This window comes from Mesoplodon densirostris, chromosome 3, assembly GCF_025265405.1.
Source record: "Mesoplodon densirostris isolate mMesDen1 chromosome 3, mMesDen1 primary haplotype, whole genome shotgun sequence".
In the NCBI taxonomy this organism is placed as follows: Eukaryota; Metazoa; Chordata; class Mammalia; order Artiodactyla; family Ziphiidae; genus Mesoplodon; species Mesoplodon densirostris.
Window position 1 is genome coordinate 130585962 of NC_082663.1, and position 21396 is coordinate 130607357.

The 21396-nt window shown below is 47.3% G+C and overlaps 1 protein-coding gene across 2 annotated transcripts; it reads right to left on the reverse strand.

Annotated features, from left to right (window-relative positions):
* Window positions 1-1282: 1282 nt before the first annotated feature.
* ATOX1 (antioxidant 1 copper chaperone) lies at window positions 1283-14665 on the reverse strand. Of its 2 annotated transcripts, none has more exons than XM_060093695.1 (4): window positions 14556-14665; window positions 8135-8210; window positions 4548-4717; window positions 1283-1421 (listed from the first exon to the last, which is right to left on the reverse strand). In XM_060093695.1, exons 1-3 carry the CDS (start codon window positions 14559-14561, stop codon window positions 4593-4595), a joined length of 207 nt encoding a protein of 68 aa, XP_059949678.1. In that variant the 5' UTR covers window positions 14562-14665; the 3' UTR covers window positions 1283-1421; window positions 4548-4592. The 2 variants fall into 2 exon arrangements, with proteins under 2 accessions (XP_059949678.1, XP_059949679.1); XM_060093696.1 differs by having other exon boundaries at window positions 8135-8207; window positions 14556-14659.
* Window positions 14666-21396: the final 6731 nt, after the last annotated feature.

Sequence of the window (21396 nt, forward strand, 5' to 3'; positions counted from 1 at the left end):
GAAATGGCCGAGACTTGTTTTAATACTCTCATAATGGGACCCAAATTATGCTAGCACACAGTTCAGAGTTGGCAAAGTCTTACATAAGGCCCCTGAGGTACAGATAATGGTACGTTGTGCAGGTGAGAAAACTGCCTCTGGGAGAGATGAGGTGACTGGTCCAAGGTCACAGGTCGTCAAAGGCAGAGCTGGGTCTCATCCCGGGTCCAGCAGCGCTGGTCCCCAGTCACTGCCCAGTAGATGGTCAAAGCAGTGATTCTCAATATGTGGTCCCCAAGACCTTTCAGAAGGAACACCGAAGTCAAAACTATTCACACAAGATGCCTTTTTCTCTTTTTCTTACAATCATGCAGTGAAATTTCCAGAATCTAAGTGCTGTGCAATGACCTCATCTCGCCCTGATGGCTAATGGGATATATGCTTGCGTATTTTTGTGTTTCAAAAATTCCTGTTTTAATTTCTGATATGGCATAACCCACATAACCATAAGCTCTTTGAGATACTCAGTAATTTTCAAGAGTGTAAAAGGTTCCTGGGATGAAACAGTTTGAGAGCTGCTGGCTTAATGAAATATTTAAAAAAAAATAAGTAAAGCTGTACAAACTAAAACATTCCCTTTGTTTTGATATAATTGCATCAACTCTGTAAGGCACTAACTTTTAGGCTGACTGGAATTCTAATTGCCATTTCTACAGATCTTTGATTAAATACACACAAAAATGTACACGAATAGAGAATGTTCACTGAGTGATAACTGACAAGCACTATCTAAGCAACTTACATGAGTCCCCTCATTTAATCCCTACAACCACCATTTGCAGGAGATGCTGTTACCACATTTTATGCTTGCGGACACCAAGAGGTTATGTGGCCCAGCTGGGAGGTGTGGAGCTTGGACTCTATCTCAAGCAGTCTGTCTTCGCTGCCTCTTCCCGTTATTCTAACTGCCATACAATTTTACCTCCCTTAAATGTGATTCACTTGACAGACAAAGGTTTTTCACAATACAGAGTCTAAGAAAGTAGTGAAAAGAAAGAGGATCACCCACCTGACCCAACATCTTCACTTATAGATGAGGAAAAGTGAGGCCCAGAGAGGGGAAGTGACTTGCAAAAGCTCACACAGCAAAGACTCAGAATCCATCGGACCTCTTTCGCCCAGCTGGGAGCTCTTAGAACTCCAACCCAAGCAAGCACTGCAGTTATCTCCTTCAGAGCAACATGTGAGCAGCACAGCACAGCACATAAGCAGGTGACATCAAGACCAGGCAAGAGACAATATCTCCAGCAAAATGGACTTGACTTTATTGCAAGGAAGCTACAGAGGAGCAGGGCAAGTGAGGGTCTCCGCAGGAACTACCATCGCTGAGCAGGATTGTCAGGTCCTAGATCTGTCTGGAAGGCAGGAGCTGGCTCAGCATCCTGGAAGAGATGAGAAGTGAGGTGGAACACAGGCGCCATCTGCTGGGCACATGGAGACATTACAAAAGCAGTAAAGGTTCACTAAGAGGCAGTTGTACCGGGTGAGGTGGGAAACCCAGGTGCTGGAGCAGGACTAGAACCCCATGTCCAGCCCTGCACGCTGCTTCTACCAAGACTGCCTCTTGGCAGTCTTGACCAGAACCCATTGATCTTGCTAAGCCGATCACTGCCGAGGCCCTCTTCTGGGGAACTCCCAGGGCTGCTGGGGCACCTTCCCTGTCCTGTTTCAACTTATACCGGGAGGGCAACAAAAAAAATCACGAGCAAACAAATCTGCCGAGAGCCAGACAATCAAGGAAACTTCAGAACCAATAAACATTCTATCTCTGGTTCCTGAACCTGGCTTCAAATCAGTCATTGGGCAGCCTCTTAAAACAGACTCGGAGACAGATGCTGCCTGGTGTGTGGGGTAAAAGCTTACCTGATCAGTGATTCTCACCCAGTGCCGTGCATATGAATCTCCAGGAGCCTTTTCATACTACACATGGTTACTGACAGATGTGCGGATGAAATTATATGATGCCTGAATTTGCTGTGAATATGGGGGTGGAGAGAGCGGGCCATGGATGAAATGATGGCAATGACTTGATAATTGTTGGATCTGGGTGATGCGTACGTGGAGATTCATTTTACTACCCTACTTGCATAGGTTCGACACTTCCTATAATAAAAAAGCTAAAATTAATTAATTAAAACTACTATGAGAACTATCCAGCCATAGAAAGGAATGAAGTACTGATACATGCTAAGCTTGGGTGAATCCTGAAAACATTATGCTAAGTGAAAGAAGCCAGACACAAAAGGTCATATAACGTATGATTCCTTTTATATGAAATATCCAGAATAGGTGAGTCCGGGGGGCAGAAAGCAGATTAGTGGTTGCCAGGGGATGGAGAGAGGAGGCAGTGGGACAGCCTAAATGGGTACAGGGAGTTTTTCTAGGGTGATGAAAAGTTTTGAAACTAGAGAGAGGTGGTGGATGTACAACATTGTGAATACATAAAGGCCAATGAATGGTACACTTTAAAATGGTTAATTGCATGTTATGTGAATTTCATCTCAATAAAAATAAGAGCCTACTATGAGAAAAACACACATTAAGCTACACATGGTTTACAACAGGCAGGTATTGCTTTTTTAGTCAAACAAAATTCACATGCTCAGGTCGGGAGCTTCCAATTCAAAGTGTCTACACTGGGGCTCCACGTGTGTAGCCAGCTGAGGAAGATTTTTTTTCTTCCCTCCCTCCATCCCTCCTTGTCACAGAGACTTTTATAAACAGTCTTACACAGAGGCCCAATATAAAACAGGGCTACTTGGGATACATGGAGGGGCCTGGGGTCCCTCCCCCCACCCTCCCCCCAAAACCCTAGGGATGCAGGAACCATGTGATGAACACTGGTACGGTGGAAACGTTACCCTCCCTTTAAGGATCATCCTGCATATTCAGAGGGATTTCACAGTAACCTCCACAAGGCAGGAAAGCAGGGTAGAGGTTATAGCCTCATTTTACAGGAGGGAGGACTAAGTCTCAGGAATGAAAGAGAAGTGTCCAAAGTCAGAGTGTGAAATGAGGGCACAGCTAAAAACTAGACTCCTAGAATACTGATTATTCATCCTGGGCTCATTCCTGAACATGGTTCATCCTTGGGCAGAAAGGGGATGACAAAGTCAGACACATCTGACATCTCATGATTTGCACGTGATGTCACCAGACACACAGGACACTGCCACGGCTCAGATTCCAATGCACACCTTGAGGAAGGAGGCTGCAGCTGAAGTTCACTGCCATGGCCCAGCAGTCAGTTGTAGTTGGATGCCTGATTCTCAGCCTGCCCCTGGCACTCACCTGTGTGGGGCTTTGGTCAAGTCACTTCCCCTCTCCAGGCCTCATTTTTAATTACAGTGAGAGCACTGACCGACATCAGGGATGTGGCGATTGTTGTAATACACACATGAAGGGCATGAAAGGCACTATGGGGGCAGTGACTGCTAGGAGGGCTGTGCTGTGAAGGATTCTGAGACTGTGGCTAGGCACGGAGGGAAGGAATGCTGGATGGATGACTAAAGTCTGCCCTGGTTCCGCAGTGAAGGGTGCTGGCACAGTATCACTAACCTCCTTTCTGGACTATGTAAAATCAAAGGGAACATCCAGCTTAAACAAGCTGCTGTTTTTTGTTTGTTTGTGTTGTGTTTTTTACCTTAACAGCTTTATTGGGGGTGTAACTGACATGCTATATGTAGACATATTTTAAGTGCACAATGTGATGATCTGTAACTTATCAATTGAATACACCCACATACCCTTACCACACTCAAGATAATGAACATTTCCAACCCCAAAGTCTCCTCCTGCCTCTCCTTGCCACCCCACATCATCAGGCAATCACGGATCTGCTTTGGTCGCTATAGGTTCGTTTGCATTTTTTAGAACTTTATATAAACGATATCATACAGTATGTGAGATTCATTGGAGTTGTTGCATGGACAATAGTATTCAATTGTATGGCTATACCACAATTTGTTTATCTATTCACCTGGTGATGGACATTGGGTTGTTTCCAGCTTTTGGCTATTACAAGTAAAGCTGCTCTCAATATTTACAAGTCTTCATATGGACAGTGCTTTCCATTTCTCTTGGGTAAATACCTGGCAAAGGAATGGCTGGGTCATATGGTAGGTTTTAAGAAACTACCAGATTGACCACAGTATTGTCTTTGCACCAGTCTGGGCAGAGGGCATGTTCAGGAAGCTGAGAACAGTTCCAAGTGGGGACAGAGGCCAAGGTGAACTAACTCACCTGGTCAGTGCACAGGACCACAAGGCTCAGGGTGTAGGTGTCACCTCTGATGGGACCGTCAAGTTATCAAAGCAAAAGACACACTGCTCAGGGCCATATGCTTAAACTTAAACCCTGCTGATGAATGTACCCTGAAGTCATAGAGGGGACCCTGGGAGACATCACATAGTGCTCCGTCTACTCACAGGGGGCTGGAAGGAGTCCCTGAGTTTGTGATTTGCATTCGGTAGAGACATATTTTGTTGCACTGTCGGGGCCTCACCCACCTGCCCACTTTGGTCCATCCTGCAGGCTGGGGGCCCAGGCCCTTGCTATTTGGGGCCGAGGTAGGAAACAGCCTTTCCTGTTTTCCCCAGGGTCTCCAGCAGAGTGTCCACGCTGTGCTCAGAGTCGACGCAGACCTTCTTGTTGGGCAGGTCAATGTCAAATTGAACTCCTGCAGGAAGGGGGGGTGAGGGGGGACAGAGACGTTCCCAGTCAGGCTCCTGAATTATTGACCACCACCCTTCCCCTCTCCTCTAGACCAAGGATCGGCACACTTCTCCTGAAAAGGGCCAGAGAGCACATGTTTTAGGAACTGTGGGCTGCATAGTCTTCTGTATATTGTTTTTACAACCCTGTAAAAATGTAAAAACCATTGTCAGCTGTGCAAAAACAGGCTGTGGGCTGGATTGGGCCCAGGGGCTGTAGTTTGCCCATCCCTGCTCTAGATGGGGGCTTTAAAATGTTTTTTTCTTAATTACAAAAGTAATAGACACACTTTTTTTTTTTTTTGGCCGGGCCACGCGGCATGTGGGATCTTAATTTCCCTACCAGGGATTGAAACCGTGCCCCACTGAAGTGGAAGCGCGGAGTCTTAACCACTGGACTGCCAGGGAAGTCCCCAGACACACCATTTAAAAAGAAAAAAGGCAAGCATTTCTGAATAAAATTTGAAACTGTAAGGCCCCTACTATTTCCTCCCTCTAAGGATCACTGAACAATAGGGGCCCTATCCAGTGTTTCTCCCCGATGGACAAATGAAAAGTAATTCTCCAAAGTGGCATCATACTCTGTAAACAGGTCTTGCTATATGTCACTTTCCAATGTCCAGGATATATTGCCATCTCAGTGCATACAGACTTACTTCATTCTTTTTTAACAGCTACACCATACCCCATAGTGTGGATGTACCATCCATCTACTCAGTCCCCCTCTGAAGGACACTGAGGTTGCCTCCAATCTCTCACTATGATCACAACAATGTAAACATACTTGAACGTATCTTATAAAACTTGTGGAAATATTTCTATACCATGAATTCATAGAATGGAAATTGTGGGACAACAGACTGGCACACTTTTTATTTTTTTCATTAGCATTTCATGATGTATTTTGTTGAACATTAAGACTCCTATGCACAGGGACCCATAAGTCCTGACAACTGCTTTCTAGAATCTGAACCACTGATAAAAAAAAGCCCTGGTGTGTTTAAAATTCAGCTTGTTGGGCCCCATTCCAACATTCTGATTATGACCAGAATGGTTTGGTCTGAGATGAGGAAGCCAGGTGGAAGAACCTTAGACTGAGGAAGTAAGTTCCAAAGAACCACTTCTATCCTACCACTGACCCATCTTTCCAACGTGACTCAGCAAAATCTGGTAAAGATCATGAGTTTTCCCCCCTTGAGTCCCATGGAACAGTTAAGGGCACGTTCTCCCACTCATTTATAAATTCAGAGCATACAATGGCAATAGGCTTTTCAACGATAAGATATGTCCATTATCGGGCTTCCCTGGTGGTGCAGTGGTTGAGAGTCCGCCTGCCGATGCAGGGGACGCGGGTTCGTGCCCCAGTCCGGGAGGATCCCACATGCTGCGGAGCGGCTGGGCCCGTGAGCCATGGCCGCTGAGCCTGCGCCTCCAGAGCCTGTGCTCCGCAATGGGAGAGGCCACAGCAGTGAGAGGCCCGCGTACCGCAAAACAAACAAACAAACAAAAAAAGATACGTCCATTATCAACAGGTAGCATTCTCACTTTCAAAGTGAGAAGCCTCAAATTAGGTAACCAGCCAAGGCCTTATTCTAAGTGTTGGTGCCATGTCTTCCACACTCTGAGGGGAGCTGGCAAAGGAGCCCAGGTCTTCATTCCCTAACTCCTAGAACCCGTTAGGTGGGTTTCGGTACAGGTAGGGAGGTAGAAGTGCCAAAGAACCTACACTCAGACCAGATGAGGAAAGCACTTGTTATCCTTTAACGCAGCGGTCCCCAACCTTTTTGGCACCAGGGGCCGGTTTTATGCAAGACAGTTTTTCGGATGGGGAGGGTGATGGGGAGGATGATGGGGAGTGGCGATGGGGAGGGCAACGGGGTGGGCTCTCCAGTTCAAGTATGCCACTGGTCTGTGATTCCTCAGGCCCAGCACTGCTCATCTGTGGCCCCGACTAGCTCAGAAAACCCTTCTGACCTTTCTTAAGAGGCCACCCCAAGTGGGGATAGTAGTGGAAGAGGGAGAGATACCTGCCCAAGCTCAAAGGCAGATCCTCAGGCACCAGTGAAGGGGCCTGAAAAAGCACATGGCATGGGATTTAGTCCTAACCTCTGACTCTGTACATAATGGATACCAGGGAGAGGGCAGTGTATCCTGGCTGCACTCCGGGTTTTGTCTTTTGGTTCAGAAGTTTCTCCCTCCTCTTTGGAGAAAATATTCTGGTGGCATCATAGAGCTGGAAGATACTCTGGCATCATCTGACCCAGTGGATTTCAAGCTGTGTTTCTGGCAGCCCAGGTCCCTGGACAGGTGTCCTGGGGCCAGCAAGAGCGAAAGCAGGCCCTCCCTCACTTCATGCAGAGCTGGTGCTTGTATAGAGGGGCTTGTGAGCAGAGTTATACTGTTAAAGTATCCACAGCAAAGCTGAGAGGCTGACTTTCCCATACTGTAGCTGGGGAAAGCCAGGCCCCGGGAGAGGAGGCCAAGGTCACATGGCAAGTCAGCAGCCAGGTTCTTTTCACTGTTTCAGATTCTTTTATAGTTCAGATTCCAGTTTACAGTCTAGAAACCAGCCATGGACTCACTGTGGGACACTGGGCAAGTCACTTCCCCTCCTGGGGCCTGGTGTCAACATCCCAATTCCACAGACGGAAAGTACAGCTCAGAGGACGGTGTTAAGTGCTAACGAGATGACATCCACATGAAAGCCCTTTGAAAACTGGGTGTTACTATTATCCAGGGTTAAAAGACTGACTGCCCCAGCACTACCAGAACTCTGATCACAGCTCTGTCATGACTTCATGGAGCCCCAGGACCAGACCCCAGCCCTCTCTGGGCCTCAGTTTCCCCAGATGAGAACTGAGGGGACTGGAGGAGATTAATGGTTTTCTAAATACACCAAAAAGAGGTGCTTTAGGAGTTCTGCACAGGACTGATCCAAAGTTTATTTCTTAAAATGTTACAGCTTCTAAAAATCTTAATAGAAAATGACACTCACGTGTGTCACATAACAAAAGTTATCACACTGGAGATGAATGTGATTACCAACATACTAAGTAGTACTGCCAGGGCTGCATGTGGCCAAATCCCAGCTCTGCCACTACTGGCTGTGTGATCCCAACAGGTTACTTAACCTCTCTGAACTTCAGTTCCCTCCTGCTTGAAATGGAGATGGTGAAAGCAGCTACCTGAAATGGTCAGGGTGAGGGTTAAATGATGTGATCCACGGAAGCCATGAAGCAGAGTACTTGGCATGTGCTAAGTACTCAATATGTTTTAGTGTTACTGTTAACAGCTTAAACTCAAGCTTCTCCTGTTCCATGCCTACATGCATTTAATATAAGTGTATCTGTCCCCGCACCCCCATCCGAGGGCCACACACTCACCTCCCAGCTTGTTGAGGACCCGAGTGACTGCATTAGAGCAGCCTTCACAGGTCATGTCCACGGAGAACTCGTGCTTCTGAAACAAAGGAGACCATAAGCCAAGTCCTGCAGAGGGGCCCCAGGGGCCCCATGCCCCACTTAGCATGCAGGCCCACTCGGGGGCCAAGACACAGGGCAGAGAGAAAGGCAAGATCCAGCTTTCATCAGACTCCCCAGTAGCCTGTTTCTGAGCCCCACTCTCTTAAACTGTACAGTAACTAAGGGTTGCTATATCTCACAGGTGGTTGTGTTAAAGGACAGAATCCCTCGAAACCCTTTAGCGGCGTCTGGGACATGCAAGAAGAATCACCTGGGAAGGTAGTTTAAGATGTTGGTTCCTAGTCTCATCTTCAAAGCCCTGATTCTTCAGCTATGGGGTTGTCTCAAGATCACTAATAACTCTAATGTGGGTGGGCCCCATGCTCTGAGCAGTGCTGATCTGGTGGTCTTAATTATGCATTAAAAGATCACTCTCTGCATTAGACTCACCTGGGAGCTTACAAAAACTATAGGTTCCAAGGGGAGAAAGGGGGAGGTGGCGAGCGTGGGATGAATTGGGAGATTGGGATTGACATATGTACACTAATATGTATAAAATGGATAACCAATAAGAACCTGCTGTATAAAAACAAACAAACAGGGCTTCCCTGGTGGCGCAGTGGTTGAGAGTCCGCCTGCAGATGCAGGGGACACGGGTTCGTGCCCTGGTCCGGGAGGATCCCACGTGCCGCGGAGCGGCTGGGCCCGTGAGCCATGGCCGCTGAGCCTGCGCCTCCGGATCCTGTGCTGCGCAACGGGAGAGGCCACAGCAGTGAGAGGCCCGCGTACCGCAAAAAAAAAAAAAAACAACCAACCAACCAAACAAAAACTATAGGTTCTGGTCAGCAAGCCAGAGGGCTGAGGCATCTATTATGGTCAATAAGCTTCCCTGGTGACTCTGAAATATGGAGACCACTGCTGCCATCCAAGTGCTTCAGAGGCAGCACCTGAATCCTGGGAAGGGAGAGGATTTGCCTGGGCTCCAGTGAGCTGAATCTGGGCCAGTAAGGGAACCCAGGCTCCTGGACTCTTCATGAGGGCTCAACATCCTACAGTCTCCAGGATATCTAACAAACCAAGGGTCTGAAGGCAAGCTCCCAGAAGATGAGGCTTTGTTCAGTCCACTGCTGCATCCCCAATACTTGGAACAGTGAGTGCTGGGCACAGAGTAGGGGCTTAACACATTTTGTTGAGTGAATAGATGTTTGACACAGCTGGTTGAACAACCCTGGGTCCTTCCTTTGCTTTCAAACAAAGGTTACTTATACCAATACTTCCTTTATTTTAAATCTCTGGAAATGAGACCTGGCTTCAGATCCCAGCTCTGGCACTTAGTAGCTGTGTGGCCATGAGTAAGTTACTTAACTCCTTTGTGCCTTGGTTTCTATATCTGCAAAATGGGGATGAAAGTCCCTCTCCAGGCTGGTGAATGGGATGAACACAAGATTTTAAGTGTGGTAGCCAGCATGCAAGATGGCCCAGTGATCTCTACCTCCTGGTATTTATGCCCTTGAGTAGTCCTATCCCACAGTGTCTCAGGGTTGGCCTGTGTGTCCAGTAGAATATGGCTGAAGTGACGTTAGGTGACCTTGGAGGCTAACACATAAAAGACATTGTGGTTTCTGCCTTACTTTCTCTGGGATCCTTCACTCTGGAGGAAGCTGGCTGCCATGTCCTAAGGACCCTCTGGCAACCCTAAGGAGAGGTGCACATGGTGAAGAGCTGAGCCCTCCAGCCAACAGCCGTGTGAGGGAGCCAACTTGGAAGCAGATCCTCCTTCAGAGGACCACAACCCTGGACAACATCCTCACTGCAGCTTCCATGAGAGATCCTGAGCCAGAAATACTAGCTAATCTGCTTCCAGATTCCTGACTCTCAGAAACTATAAGTTAATAAATATTTGTTGTCTCAAACCACTAAGTTTTGGAGGTAATTACTCAGAAGTATAGTTAATTCATATGTTAGGTAAAGAGACTGGAGCCTAGTAGTAGGTTCCACTGGGGTAAAAAGTTGGCTATCGGGGGAATTCCCTGGCTGTCCAGTGGTTTAGGACTCTGTGCTCTCACTGCTGAGAGCCCAGGCTCAATCCCTCGCCGGGGAACTAAGGGGAACTAAAATGCCACAAACCACTCGGCGCGGTGAAAAAAATTCTTGAAAAAGTTAGCTATCGGATTATTAGTATTACTTTGTTCCACTTCCATTTTTTCTGTCCCTTTAAAAAACTATGGCTACGTTTTCCATGGAGCTTTTCAAATCTCTTACCTCAATTGGAATTCTGGGCACAGCACTGTATCTTGCTGGAAGACCTCAGGCAAAATCCCTGCCCTTAGGGGCCCCAGTCCCCTTATCTATACCAAAAGGGCATTAGCCAATTCAGTTTCCTCAGTCTCAGTGCACAGAAGAATCACAGAGGTACTTGGTGACTGGGCAGCTCTGCAGGCAGCTGACTCAGTGAGCTCTGTAGCTCTGGGTGGGCCCTGTGACTCTCCATTTTTAACCCACTGAGGAGAAACAGAGGGGTAAGACCACACACTTGAGAAACATTGGTCTAAATGGCTTCTCAGGCTCTTTCCAAGTCTCAAACCACCTTTGGGTCTGGGTTATCATCATGCTGTACAGGGGAAACTGAAGCCAAGAGTTAAGCAGTTTGGTTTTTCGGTGCTGAATTACATAACCATCATTACAAACATAATGACACAACCAGGAGACGACTATTTTATCGAGGCCAAATCTGCAAAACCTGCCTTAAAGAAAACGGTTAGTCTTTCTTTTTTTCTAAACACCTCTGATCCCTTCAGCTCATTTTGTGACTATTCAACAACCACCACAGCAAATTCTGGAAGTAAGGATTTCTAGTGAGGATTCCATAATCTTGCCTTTAACGGGTGGTTCTCAGAACAACGGTATCAGCATGACCCGGGAACTTGCCAGACTGCAGACTCTCAGGTCCCACCCCAGACCTCCAGAATCAGAATCCTTTTTGTTCTTTTTTTTTTTTTTTTTTCCAGAACCCTCATTTTTAACAAGACACCCAGCCAGCACATTCCTGCCCACATTATAGTTTGAGATGCTGCTCTAGCACACAAGCTGGCAAACTATAGCTTGCCTGCCACCTGGTTTTATAAAGTTTTACTGGAACACAGCTAAGCTCATTCATTTACTTTCACACTAGAATGGCAGAGTTGAGGAGTTGTAACAGACCGCATGGTTCATGGAGCCTTAGGTATTCACTATCTCGCCCTTTAAGAAAAAGTTTGCTGACTCCTGCTCTAGAATAACTGGTAATCAAGATTCATCAGTGGTTGGTACCTGTACACCCATCCAAAGCTTTAATGGGTTTGTAAGACCAACATAAAACCCAAATCTAAAAAAAAAAAAAAAAAACCCAAATCTAATGAGTGCCCACTATGTGAAATGCTCTTTATATAGTATCTCAGTCCTTACCCAGCCTGGAAAGGGAGCTAGTCACCGTACTATACGTAGGAGAAAACTTGAGGTTCCAGGGGTGAACTAAGCCACCCACAGTCCTGTGGTGGGTATGCCTTGAGGCTGGGATGTGAACCCAGGCTTTCCTGGCTCCAGGGACACCTTGCTGGTTCTGGACCAGCAAATGGGGCTGCCACCCCCCACAATGATGACTCTTAGCAGGAGACCTGAGATGGGAACACCATGTGAAGGAGCCCAAGTTTTTGCTGCCTGAGGGCTTGAAGTCAACAGATCTCTAAAGCTTTCTGTTGTTGGCTACAGAGAGAGGGTCTCCTTCCATCCTGCACGGTAAAGAGGTCAGAAGCCAGCAGACGGCTTCCGTTGGGCAAATATTACAATTCAGTCCTCTCCTCCTCCACCTCTGAGTTGCAAAAGTAAATATGGGGGCTTCCCTGGTGGCGCAGTGGTTGAGAGTCCGCCTGCCGATGCAGGGGACGCGGGTTCGTGCCCCGGTCTGGGAAGATCCCACATGCCGCGGAGTGGCTGGGCCTGTGAGCCATGGCTGCTGGGCCTACGCATCCGGAGACTGTGCTCCGCAACGGGAGAGGCCACAACAGTGAGAGGCCCGCATACCGCCAAAAAAAAAAAGTAAATATGGGGTTGTGGAAAGTCTCCTTCCTGCGCAGAGTAATCCTGTCTTTACAGAGAATCCCAAGGCCGGCCCCACCACTGAATGCTCGACTTTGCACAGTCCCAACCCCTCAGTCACCTACAAAATGGGTCCTGTAACGTAGAGGAAAAAGCCCAGTCATCTGTGCAATGCTTTAACAGAATCGCAGAACTGGAAGGGTGGGAATGGAACGGGGTCATACTATCCAGACCCCTCCCAGAGACGAAATGCTTTCACAAATATCCGGGGCGTTCAGTTTTTGAACACCCTGATGATTGGGAATTTACTATTATTAGAGTGCCTACTATGTGCCAGGCACTGTGCATGCATGTCCTCATCACAACAACACCATGAGGTAGGCATTATTATTATCCCTTCTTGACAGATGAGGTTAGGTCACTCACTCAGAGTGACACAGCTAGTGAATAGCAGGGCCTAGACCTACCCAAGCCTAAACTTTTAGCCACTGTGGTCCTTGTTAACATAGGGTTGAAACCTGCCTGCCTATAGTTCTACCAATTTGTCCTAGGTCTACACAAGACCTACCATTTCTTCGGGACTAACTATGTCAGTGGCTGAGCTACATATTTTACTGGCATTTTTCCAGTTACTACTAATGACAGCCCTGTGAGGTCAGTTTTTACCCCCATTTTACACTGAGGAAATCAAGGCACAAAGAGGTAAAACAGCTTGCCTGAGGTCATGCAGCTGGCAAGGGGGGTGGGGTAGGGCACAGATTTTTCAAAGAGGTTTCTGAGATTCCAAGTGTTTTGTGTGAGAAACCTCTCAGGTGACACATTAATCCCTTTCCAGTTTTGGTTCATCTCGTGGTATACGGCCAAGTGCCCTCTTCATTTGGGTCATCCACTCTGGTGGGTCTTTTGTTCGTCAAAATTCCCAGAAGTGAACATAGAATAGAGCCATCCTCAAGCTGGCCTTTCCCTCACTGCCATCCCCCACAAAAGGCCGGTAGCCTCAGCCATCCCAGTCCCAGAGTGATTAATGCTTTCCTTTGACATTGCCACAGGCAGATTTGCTCAACTGGGAGGGCTGATTCTGTCAGGTTCTTTGTCCATACTTTGTGTTGTCTGAGGATTTGTCTCAAGGCACCTGGCAACACCCAAGGGAAATGACACCTGAGATATTTGTGGCCTGGCCCAGGGGGCCTCTGACTCACCTGTCAGCTCCCCAAAGCTAGGCCGCTAAGACACAGGGCGTCTGTGGGACACCTCTGGGTACCCACTTGGAGCAAGGCCAGAAAACCAGGCACCCTGGGGGAAAGTGCTAAACACCACGCCTCCAGCCAGTAGCCCTGGGACGCAACTGGGATCAGAGCTTCCTGCCAAGCCGGTATGACTACTTTTGTTGGACATGTATCATGTGGTGTGGTCAGGAGAGGCTGGGCCCCTGAAGATAAGGGGCTTAATCCTGGCTGCACCCATCTCCCAACACCACCTTGAATAAATTACTGGGATTTTAATGTTTGTTTGTTTTTATCTGCAAAAGGCCTTAATCTTTTACCTACAAAATGAGGCCATGAGCAACAAAATGAGGCCATGAGTCTTATCATGTATATTGGATGATAAGACTGAGTGAGCAGCTCATCCCTCCCCAGACTCTGCCACTGAGCAACTGGCGACTTGGGCAGGTCCCTGAACCTCTCTCTAGCTCACGGGTTCGGGTTCATAAAGTGACCTGTAGAAAAGGTTAAAAGCACTGTCTCCATTCAGTGTGGCCCAGCGCTGACCTGAAACTCAGACACAGTGGGCAGAGGAAGGGAAGACAAACACGGACCTCCGAACTCCTGCCCTGTCCGGGAGGTAACAGTCACCCCAAGCCCCTCTTTCAGGCCAGCTCCGCGGGAAGGGGCATCCACGTGGGAGACGCAGGGACTAGCCATCCCAGTTCCGGATCGCCACCGACTCCCTGTGTGACCTCCAGCGACTCTGCCCCTCGCTGGGTCTCAGTTTCCCCGTCTTTGCAGGGAAGCTTTAGGCTTGTAATCGCTTGGAGGCCTTAGAGCTTTGATGTTCTGAAGCCTGACTGCCAGATAAAACTCCCATGGGATCCTATTTTAGGGAGGGTCGAAGAAGCTGGAGGCTGGGTGGGGAGGGGTGAGAAGAGGGGCGACAGCTCCGGGCGCGGCCTGAGCCCTTTAAGAGGGACCTCTGGCCAAAAGGCGGTGCAGCCGAGGCGCTAGCTGTTGGCCGCGGGTCTGCGCGGGGCGGGGACGGCGCGACAACTTACCGGCATGACTGAGAAGCTGGCTGCAGAGACAGCGGCGGCGGCGGCGCTGCTTCCCCCGGCTCTGAGCGCGGACGCCGGTGCGCTTCCGGGTGTCTCTGGCCCAGGCCCCGCCCACTCCGGTCCCGCGGGCTGGCAGCTGCCTGAAGATCGTAGGCCTCCCCGCCTCCTTCCGGCCGGGTCGGGGCCACTGGAGCCCCGCCACGACTACGCTAGTTGGTGGGAAGGATGTTAGGCAAGCCTGCCTTGCTTGTTAGCCATTTTTAGAACTCCTGCTCCGTGTCAGGCTTGTATTAGGGGGCTGGGAATACTGGGGCCCCCCCGCTGCGAACAGGACAAACTCCCCCTCACACCCCCCATCCCTCCCTCCCTAGAGGGACAATCTCAGTTACTCAGTATTTGTTTATTGCCAGCCATGGGCCGGCACTGTGCTAGGCATCCAAGATGCAGTAGTGGAAAAGACACAGCCTAGTAGGGAGCCAGGGAAGCAGGCGATGATAATGCAAGATAATGCAAGTGTTAAAGGAACTGTGTGTTTGGAACGAAAAAAGGATCTCTAACTCAGGGGCGGTTCGTGAAGAGAGGAGGCTTCCAGAGGAGGAAGTCTTCGTTCATCTGAAGATGGAAGATGGACCAACTGGGAAGGAAGGAGACAGAACAGCACGTAAAAGTTGAAAGACATTAGAGGGCATTCCTTGGGAGGCAGAGATATTCAGATTGAGGGGCAGGCACAGAGAGAGATGGAGAAACGAAGCTGCAAAGACAGGAGACCCACAGATGCTCTAGGACACTTACAAAGAGGTGTACCAAGACCCAGAACTTCAGACACACACACACACACACACACACACACACACACACACACAGTACCAGGCTGGTTCTGTCCTTGTAATATCCAAGGGGATCCCTCCAAGTTAATAGCTTCAAAGATCTCTCATCACTAGAACTGCTTGGAGAGCTTATTAAAAACTCAGATTTCTAGTCCTTTCATTAGATACACTGTCCCTTAATTTCCAGGTGTATTTTTAGTCTGCGTCCTCCTTCTGGTTTGGGGAACCACGTTGAGGAAAACTACAGTCTTTTTTTTTTTTTTTGACCAAGCAGCGAGGCATGCAGGATCTTAGTTCCAGGGATCAAACCCGCGCCCCCTGCAGTGGAAGTGCAGATTCTTAACCACTGGAGGGCCAGGGAAGTACCAAACTATAGTCTTAACAAATACATGAAACCTTTTTGAGAAAGTGTGCTGGTTGTTGATTTATTGTCTCTTAGCTCCAATTCATCCTTTTTGTTTGTTTGTTTAAAGAGCACATTCATGTAATTTTTTTTTTTTTTTTTTTTTTTGCAGTACGCGGGCCTCTCACTGTTGTGGCCTCTCCCGCTGCGGAGCACAGGCTCTGGACGCGCAGGCTCAGCGGCCATGGCTCACGGGCCCAGCCGCTCCGCGGCATGTGGGATCCTCCCGGACTGGGTCACGAACCCGTGTCCCCTGCATCGGCAGGCGGACTCTCAACCACTGCGCCACCAGCGAAGCCCTCATTCATGTAATTTTATTTTATTTTTTGAATTTTTATTTTTTATACAGCAGGTTCTTATTAGTTATCTATCTTAGACATATTAGTGTGTCTACGTCAATAAAAATCTCCCAATTCATCCCATCGCCACCACCACCGCCCCCATCCACTTTCCCCCCTTGGTGTCCATACGTTTGTTCTCTACATCTGTGTCTCTATTTCTGCCCTGCAAACCTGTTCATCTGTACCATTTTTCTAGGTTCAACATATATGCGTTAATATACGATATTTGTTTTTCTCTTTCTGACTTACTTCACTCTGTATGACAGTCTCTAGATCCATCCACATCTCTACAAATGACCCAATCTCGTTCCTTTTTATGGCTGGGTAATATTCCATTGTATATGTGTACCACATCTTCTTTATCCATTCATCTGTCGATGGGCATTTAGGTTGCTTCCATGACCTGGCTATTGTAAATAGTGCTGAAATGAACATTGGGGTGCATGTGTCTTCTTGTCCAATTTATCCTTTTTGCCTGCTTGTGAAAATCTGGACCCATTAAACATTGTTTTTTCATTGCCTGATGGCAGAATGTTAAGCTTTGCCAGTAAAGGCTCTGGAGAGACACTAGAGGAGAAAAGCTTTTCCTTTCTGATTCCAGTGTGCTCGCTCTCCAGGCTCTTGCAGTATGTGTGATTGGCCTCTGCCTAGCTTCTGAGGACGGCTTCCCCAGCACCAGGCTCCTGCTGTGTACAGGGACCAGCAGCACCTAGCAGCTAGCAGCTTCTCCCAGTACCTGCCCTGCTTATGCACTTTCATAGAGTAACTACAGTGAGATGATTCTCTGTGAACAGCTTTCTCCAGCACCCTAGAGGGCAGTTTTCCAGCTCAGAGAGTGAATTTCTAACAAGTTCCACCAGCATGGTACCATAGCCACTCCTCTGCCATTCACAAGGGTTGGATCTCAGCCTGGGTGTGTGGGGTGCAGGATTCTTCTTTGGGCACTCCACTTTACTATTTTAGCCCTGTGGGCAATGGCTTCTCCCCGAATCTGCTACTTCTATATTCTTTAGAGTTCTGTTTACTTCTTACTAGCCAATCCTTCATTACTCTAGCTCCATTATAATCTTTAAACTCTTCTATTTCTAATTATGGTGTGGTTTCCCTCTCCTGATTAAAGCCAGACTGATTCAGGGAGTGACAACTTGCCTACTTCAGTTTAGGAAAGAGGATAATGGTTCCACCCTTAGTCTAAGTTCAAGGAAAACAGGACATCCCTGGTGGTCCAGTGGTGAAGACTCTGCCCTTCTGTGGTTAAGAATCCGCCTGCCAATGCAGGGGACATGGGTTTGATCCCTGGTCTGGGAAGATCCCACATGCCGCGGAGCAACTAAGCCCGTGCGCCACAACTACTGAGTTTGCGCTCTAAAGCCCGTGAGCCACGACTACTGAGCCTGCGTGCCACAACTACTGGAGCCCATATACCTAGAGCCCTTGCTCTTCAACAAGAGAAAACATGACAATGAGAAGCCCGCGCACCGCAGTGAAGAGTAGCCCCAGCTCGCCGCAACTAGAGAAAGCCCGCGTGCAACAACAAAGACCGAATACAGCCAAAAATAAATAAATAAAATAAATAATTTTTTAAAAAATTAAAAAAAAAAAGACTCTGCCCTTCCACTGCAGGGGGCACGGATTTGATCCCTGGTCCTGGGAACTAAGATCCCACATGCCACACGGCCAAAAAAAAAAAAAAAAAAAAAAAACAATTTTTACATTCAAGGAAAACAGAAGGGGTAAGTCTAAACCAGGGCCAGTTGCTGACTCACACTAACCCTAGATGACTAGGCCCACCAGCATGGTGAGTAGAAGGGGCATGGATATTAGAGCCCGTCCTAATCTGCTCAGGCTGCTGTAAGAAAATACTGTATCACAGACTGGATGGCTTAAGCAACAAAAAGTTATTTCTCACATTTCTCACAGTTCTAGAAGCTGGGAAGTCCAAGATCAAGATGCCAGCCCATTTGGTTTCTGGTGAGAGCTCCCTTCTTGGCTTGCAGACAGCTGCCTTCTTGCTATGTCCTCACAGGGTCGAACTAGCTAGCTCTGGTGTCTCCTTCTCCTCTTACAAGCACACCAGCTCTACTGAATTAGGGCCCCCCCTCTTTTAACCTTTACCACCTCCTCACAGGCCCTGTCTCCAAATACACTCACATTGTGTGTGTGTGTGGGGGGGGCGCTTAGGGCATCAACTATGAATTTGGGGGAACACATTTCAGTCCATAGCAAAGCCATGTATACCAGAGTTTGAATCTTAGCCCTATCATTTACCAGCTGTCTATCCTTGGACAGATTGCTTTACCTCTCTAAGGCTCAGTATCCTCACTTATAAAAGGGAGCAGTTTGGGACTTCCCTGGCGGTCCAGTGGTTAGGACTCCGCGCTTCCAGTGCAGGGAACACGGGTTCCATCCCTGGTCAGAGAACTAAGATCCTGCATGCCGGGCGGCACGGCCAAAAAAATAAAAACAAAGTGTTTCAATAAAAGGGAGTAGTTAAGATAACTCCATACTTTTTTATCCAAACCTCTAGCTGGTGAAAGGGGATACCATTAATAATGTTGTCAGGACAACAGATATATACCATGACTGTTCCAGGGCATATGGTTCCCTCAAAGAAACCTACACTAAAGTATTGTTTGGAGGAATATATATGGTAATGCATGCATTTGTCTAGCACATTGCTTGGCACAGGCTAGGCATCAAAAAATATTAGAATTCTTCGAATTGTTAAAATCTCTGCTGGCCTCCCTGGCCCTGGGTCTTCCCCTACAGGCAAAATGCTCACCTGTTAACCCTCCACCCCCTCCCTACCTGCCAGGTGTTTCCTAAAGGAGGGAGGGAGGGAGGAAGGGAGGGAGGAAGAGAGGGAGGAAGAGAGGGAGGGAGGGAGACCAGTGAAGGTAGCACTGGGGACAACTGTTTACTGAGACTGGGAAAAGCTAGATCACTGTAGGAGGCAGAGGAGGGAGTAAAGGAAAGGCAGAGGAAGAGTGAATAGCTCAGAGAATTGGGGAGGAGTGGGTTAAGCAGAGAAAGTGCAATTTAATGATAAGCAGTATTATGAAAACTCACTAGAGATAGCAAATGAAGACCTGTCAAAGAGGAGAGAAAGGGCTTCCCTGGTGGCGCAGTGGTTGAGAGTCCGCCTGCCGATGCAGGGGACACGGGTTCGTGCCCCGGTCCGGGAAGATCCCACATGCCGCGGAGCGGCTGGGCCCGTGAGCCATGGCCGCTGAGCCTGCACGTCCAGAGCCTGTGCTCCGCAACGGGAGAGGCCACAACAGTGAGAGGCCTGCATACCGCAAAAAAAAAAAAAAAAAAGAGGAGAGGAAAATGTACAGGATTATAGTTCCTATATATGAATATATACATAAATTCCATTTATTTACATGAAAATAAGCCTGAAATGAACTACAGCAAATGTTACTAGAAGTTGTCTAGGATGGGTGCAGGATTACAGGCAAAATCCCAATATACATATTATTTTTAAAATTTCAAATAATACAAAAGGATACAGAGGGAAAAGTCAGTCTCCATCCTACCTTAATCCCCTCTTTTAAACAAAAGGCATACTATATACAGTTTTGCCCCTTGCTTTTCTCACTTTACAAAATATCTTAGAGATTGTTCTTTCCTAGTACATGTCAATTCCCTTCGTTCTTTTTAGCACTACCTGGTGTTCTACTATTCAGTTGTACCATAATTTATTTAGCCAGTCCCTATGGCAGAAACCTTTGGTTGGTTAATCCAGCCCTCATTCCCAGTCGTTTTACTTTAGCTACTGTAGAGGCTGGAATCCCTAAATACTTGCTTTCCCATCCTCTCTTGCAGCCAAGTGCACCCACATGATATGACTTGGGCCAGTGAGTCAAAAGCAGACTGCTGGGAGGCTTCTGGGAAAGCTCTTGCTTTCCTCACAAAGGGAACAGATACCATTCCTTTTCCTTTCCTGCCTAGAATGCTGATAAGATATCTAGAGCACAAGTGCACCATCTTGCAACCATGAGGGAAATGTCAAGAGAATCTAGTTCTGACTGTGTAGTCACTGAACTGATGCCAGCTGCAGCTTGGGCCTCCACATTTGTTATGTCAAAAATGTAAGCCCACCTTTATTTTTAGCTACTAGTACTAAGACTTCCCGCTGACACATTCCAGATACAGTCCCTTACCATTGGACATATAGGTTGCTTCCAATCTTTTATTGCTAATAACAGTGATGTAATGACTATCCATATACACACACGTTTGCTTATAATTTTGTATAGAATTCCTAGATGTGAAATTGCTATTCATTTTTAATTTTGATATAGCCAGATTGCCTCTCAAAGTTTTATTAACTACATCTTTCCCATCTCCAGATCTCTGTGTATTATTCTTAGCCTTTCCAATATTACAGATCATTTTTATTCCCTTTTAAAGACTTTGTCATATTTTCAAGAGTGAATGTGTATTAAAAGAAACACAGGGAAGAATATTTTTAAAAAGCAGAGTTCAGGAATTCTGAGTTCCAGACTGCCCAGCAGCAGTCTCATTACTAGCCTTGTCAACTTGGGTAAGTCATTTCATCACTAAGCCAGTGGGCCTGGGAAAGACTACGGTCATGTGTAGTGGTGGGTTCTCAGACAGTGATTGGAGCCTTCTTCCAGGGATACCCTACCTCTAGACTCCACCTACTGGAGTGACCCTTTGGTGGATGCTGGTGGATGCTTTCCAGTTAAGCTTTGGAAAGAGAGGCCTTTATAGCTGCTGCCTACTCCTTCTGGGAGACCAAGTGTTTATTTTCTGTGTTATAATACAGGTATGCACTAGCTGCTTCACTGCTTTATCCACTAAGGAACCCTTAACCTAAGATCAAAGGTTCTGATCTGAAAGGGCCTGCAGAGAAGCCCAGGCATGAGAAGAGATGGGCTAAAAGCCAAGGGAGCTTGGGCTGCAGGCTTGGGAGAGGGAGCATAGCATCTGGCAGAGTTGCGAACTGGCTTAATCTGGCCTGTAGACATATTTTATTCAGTTCCTAAAGTATTCAAAATATTTTAGAGTAGTTAACATTTAAGAACATTGAGTGTGGTTGCACAACATTGTGAGTATACTACGTGCCATTGAATTGTACACTTAGAAATGGTTAAATTGGTAAATTTTATGTTCTGTATATTTTACCACAATTAAAAACAAATCTACTTGTAGAATGGCATGTGAAATTAGTTGCTTCTTTCTTACAAGAACTAAGAAAAGGATTTAAAAAATTAAAATTCCAAATAATGTTTAAAAAAAGA

Bases quoted from the DNA above. Each gene is read 5' to 3' on its own strand.
- ATOX1 (XM_060093695.1), bottom strand. The intron at 4,718-8,134 runs GTGAGTGTGTGG...CCCTTCCTGCAG, and splicing joins GGTCCTCAACAAGCTGGGAG to GAGTTCAATTTGACATTGAC.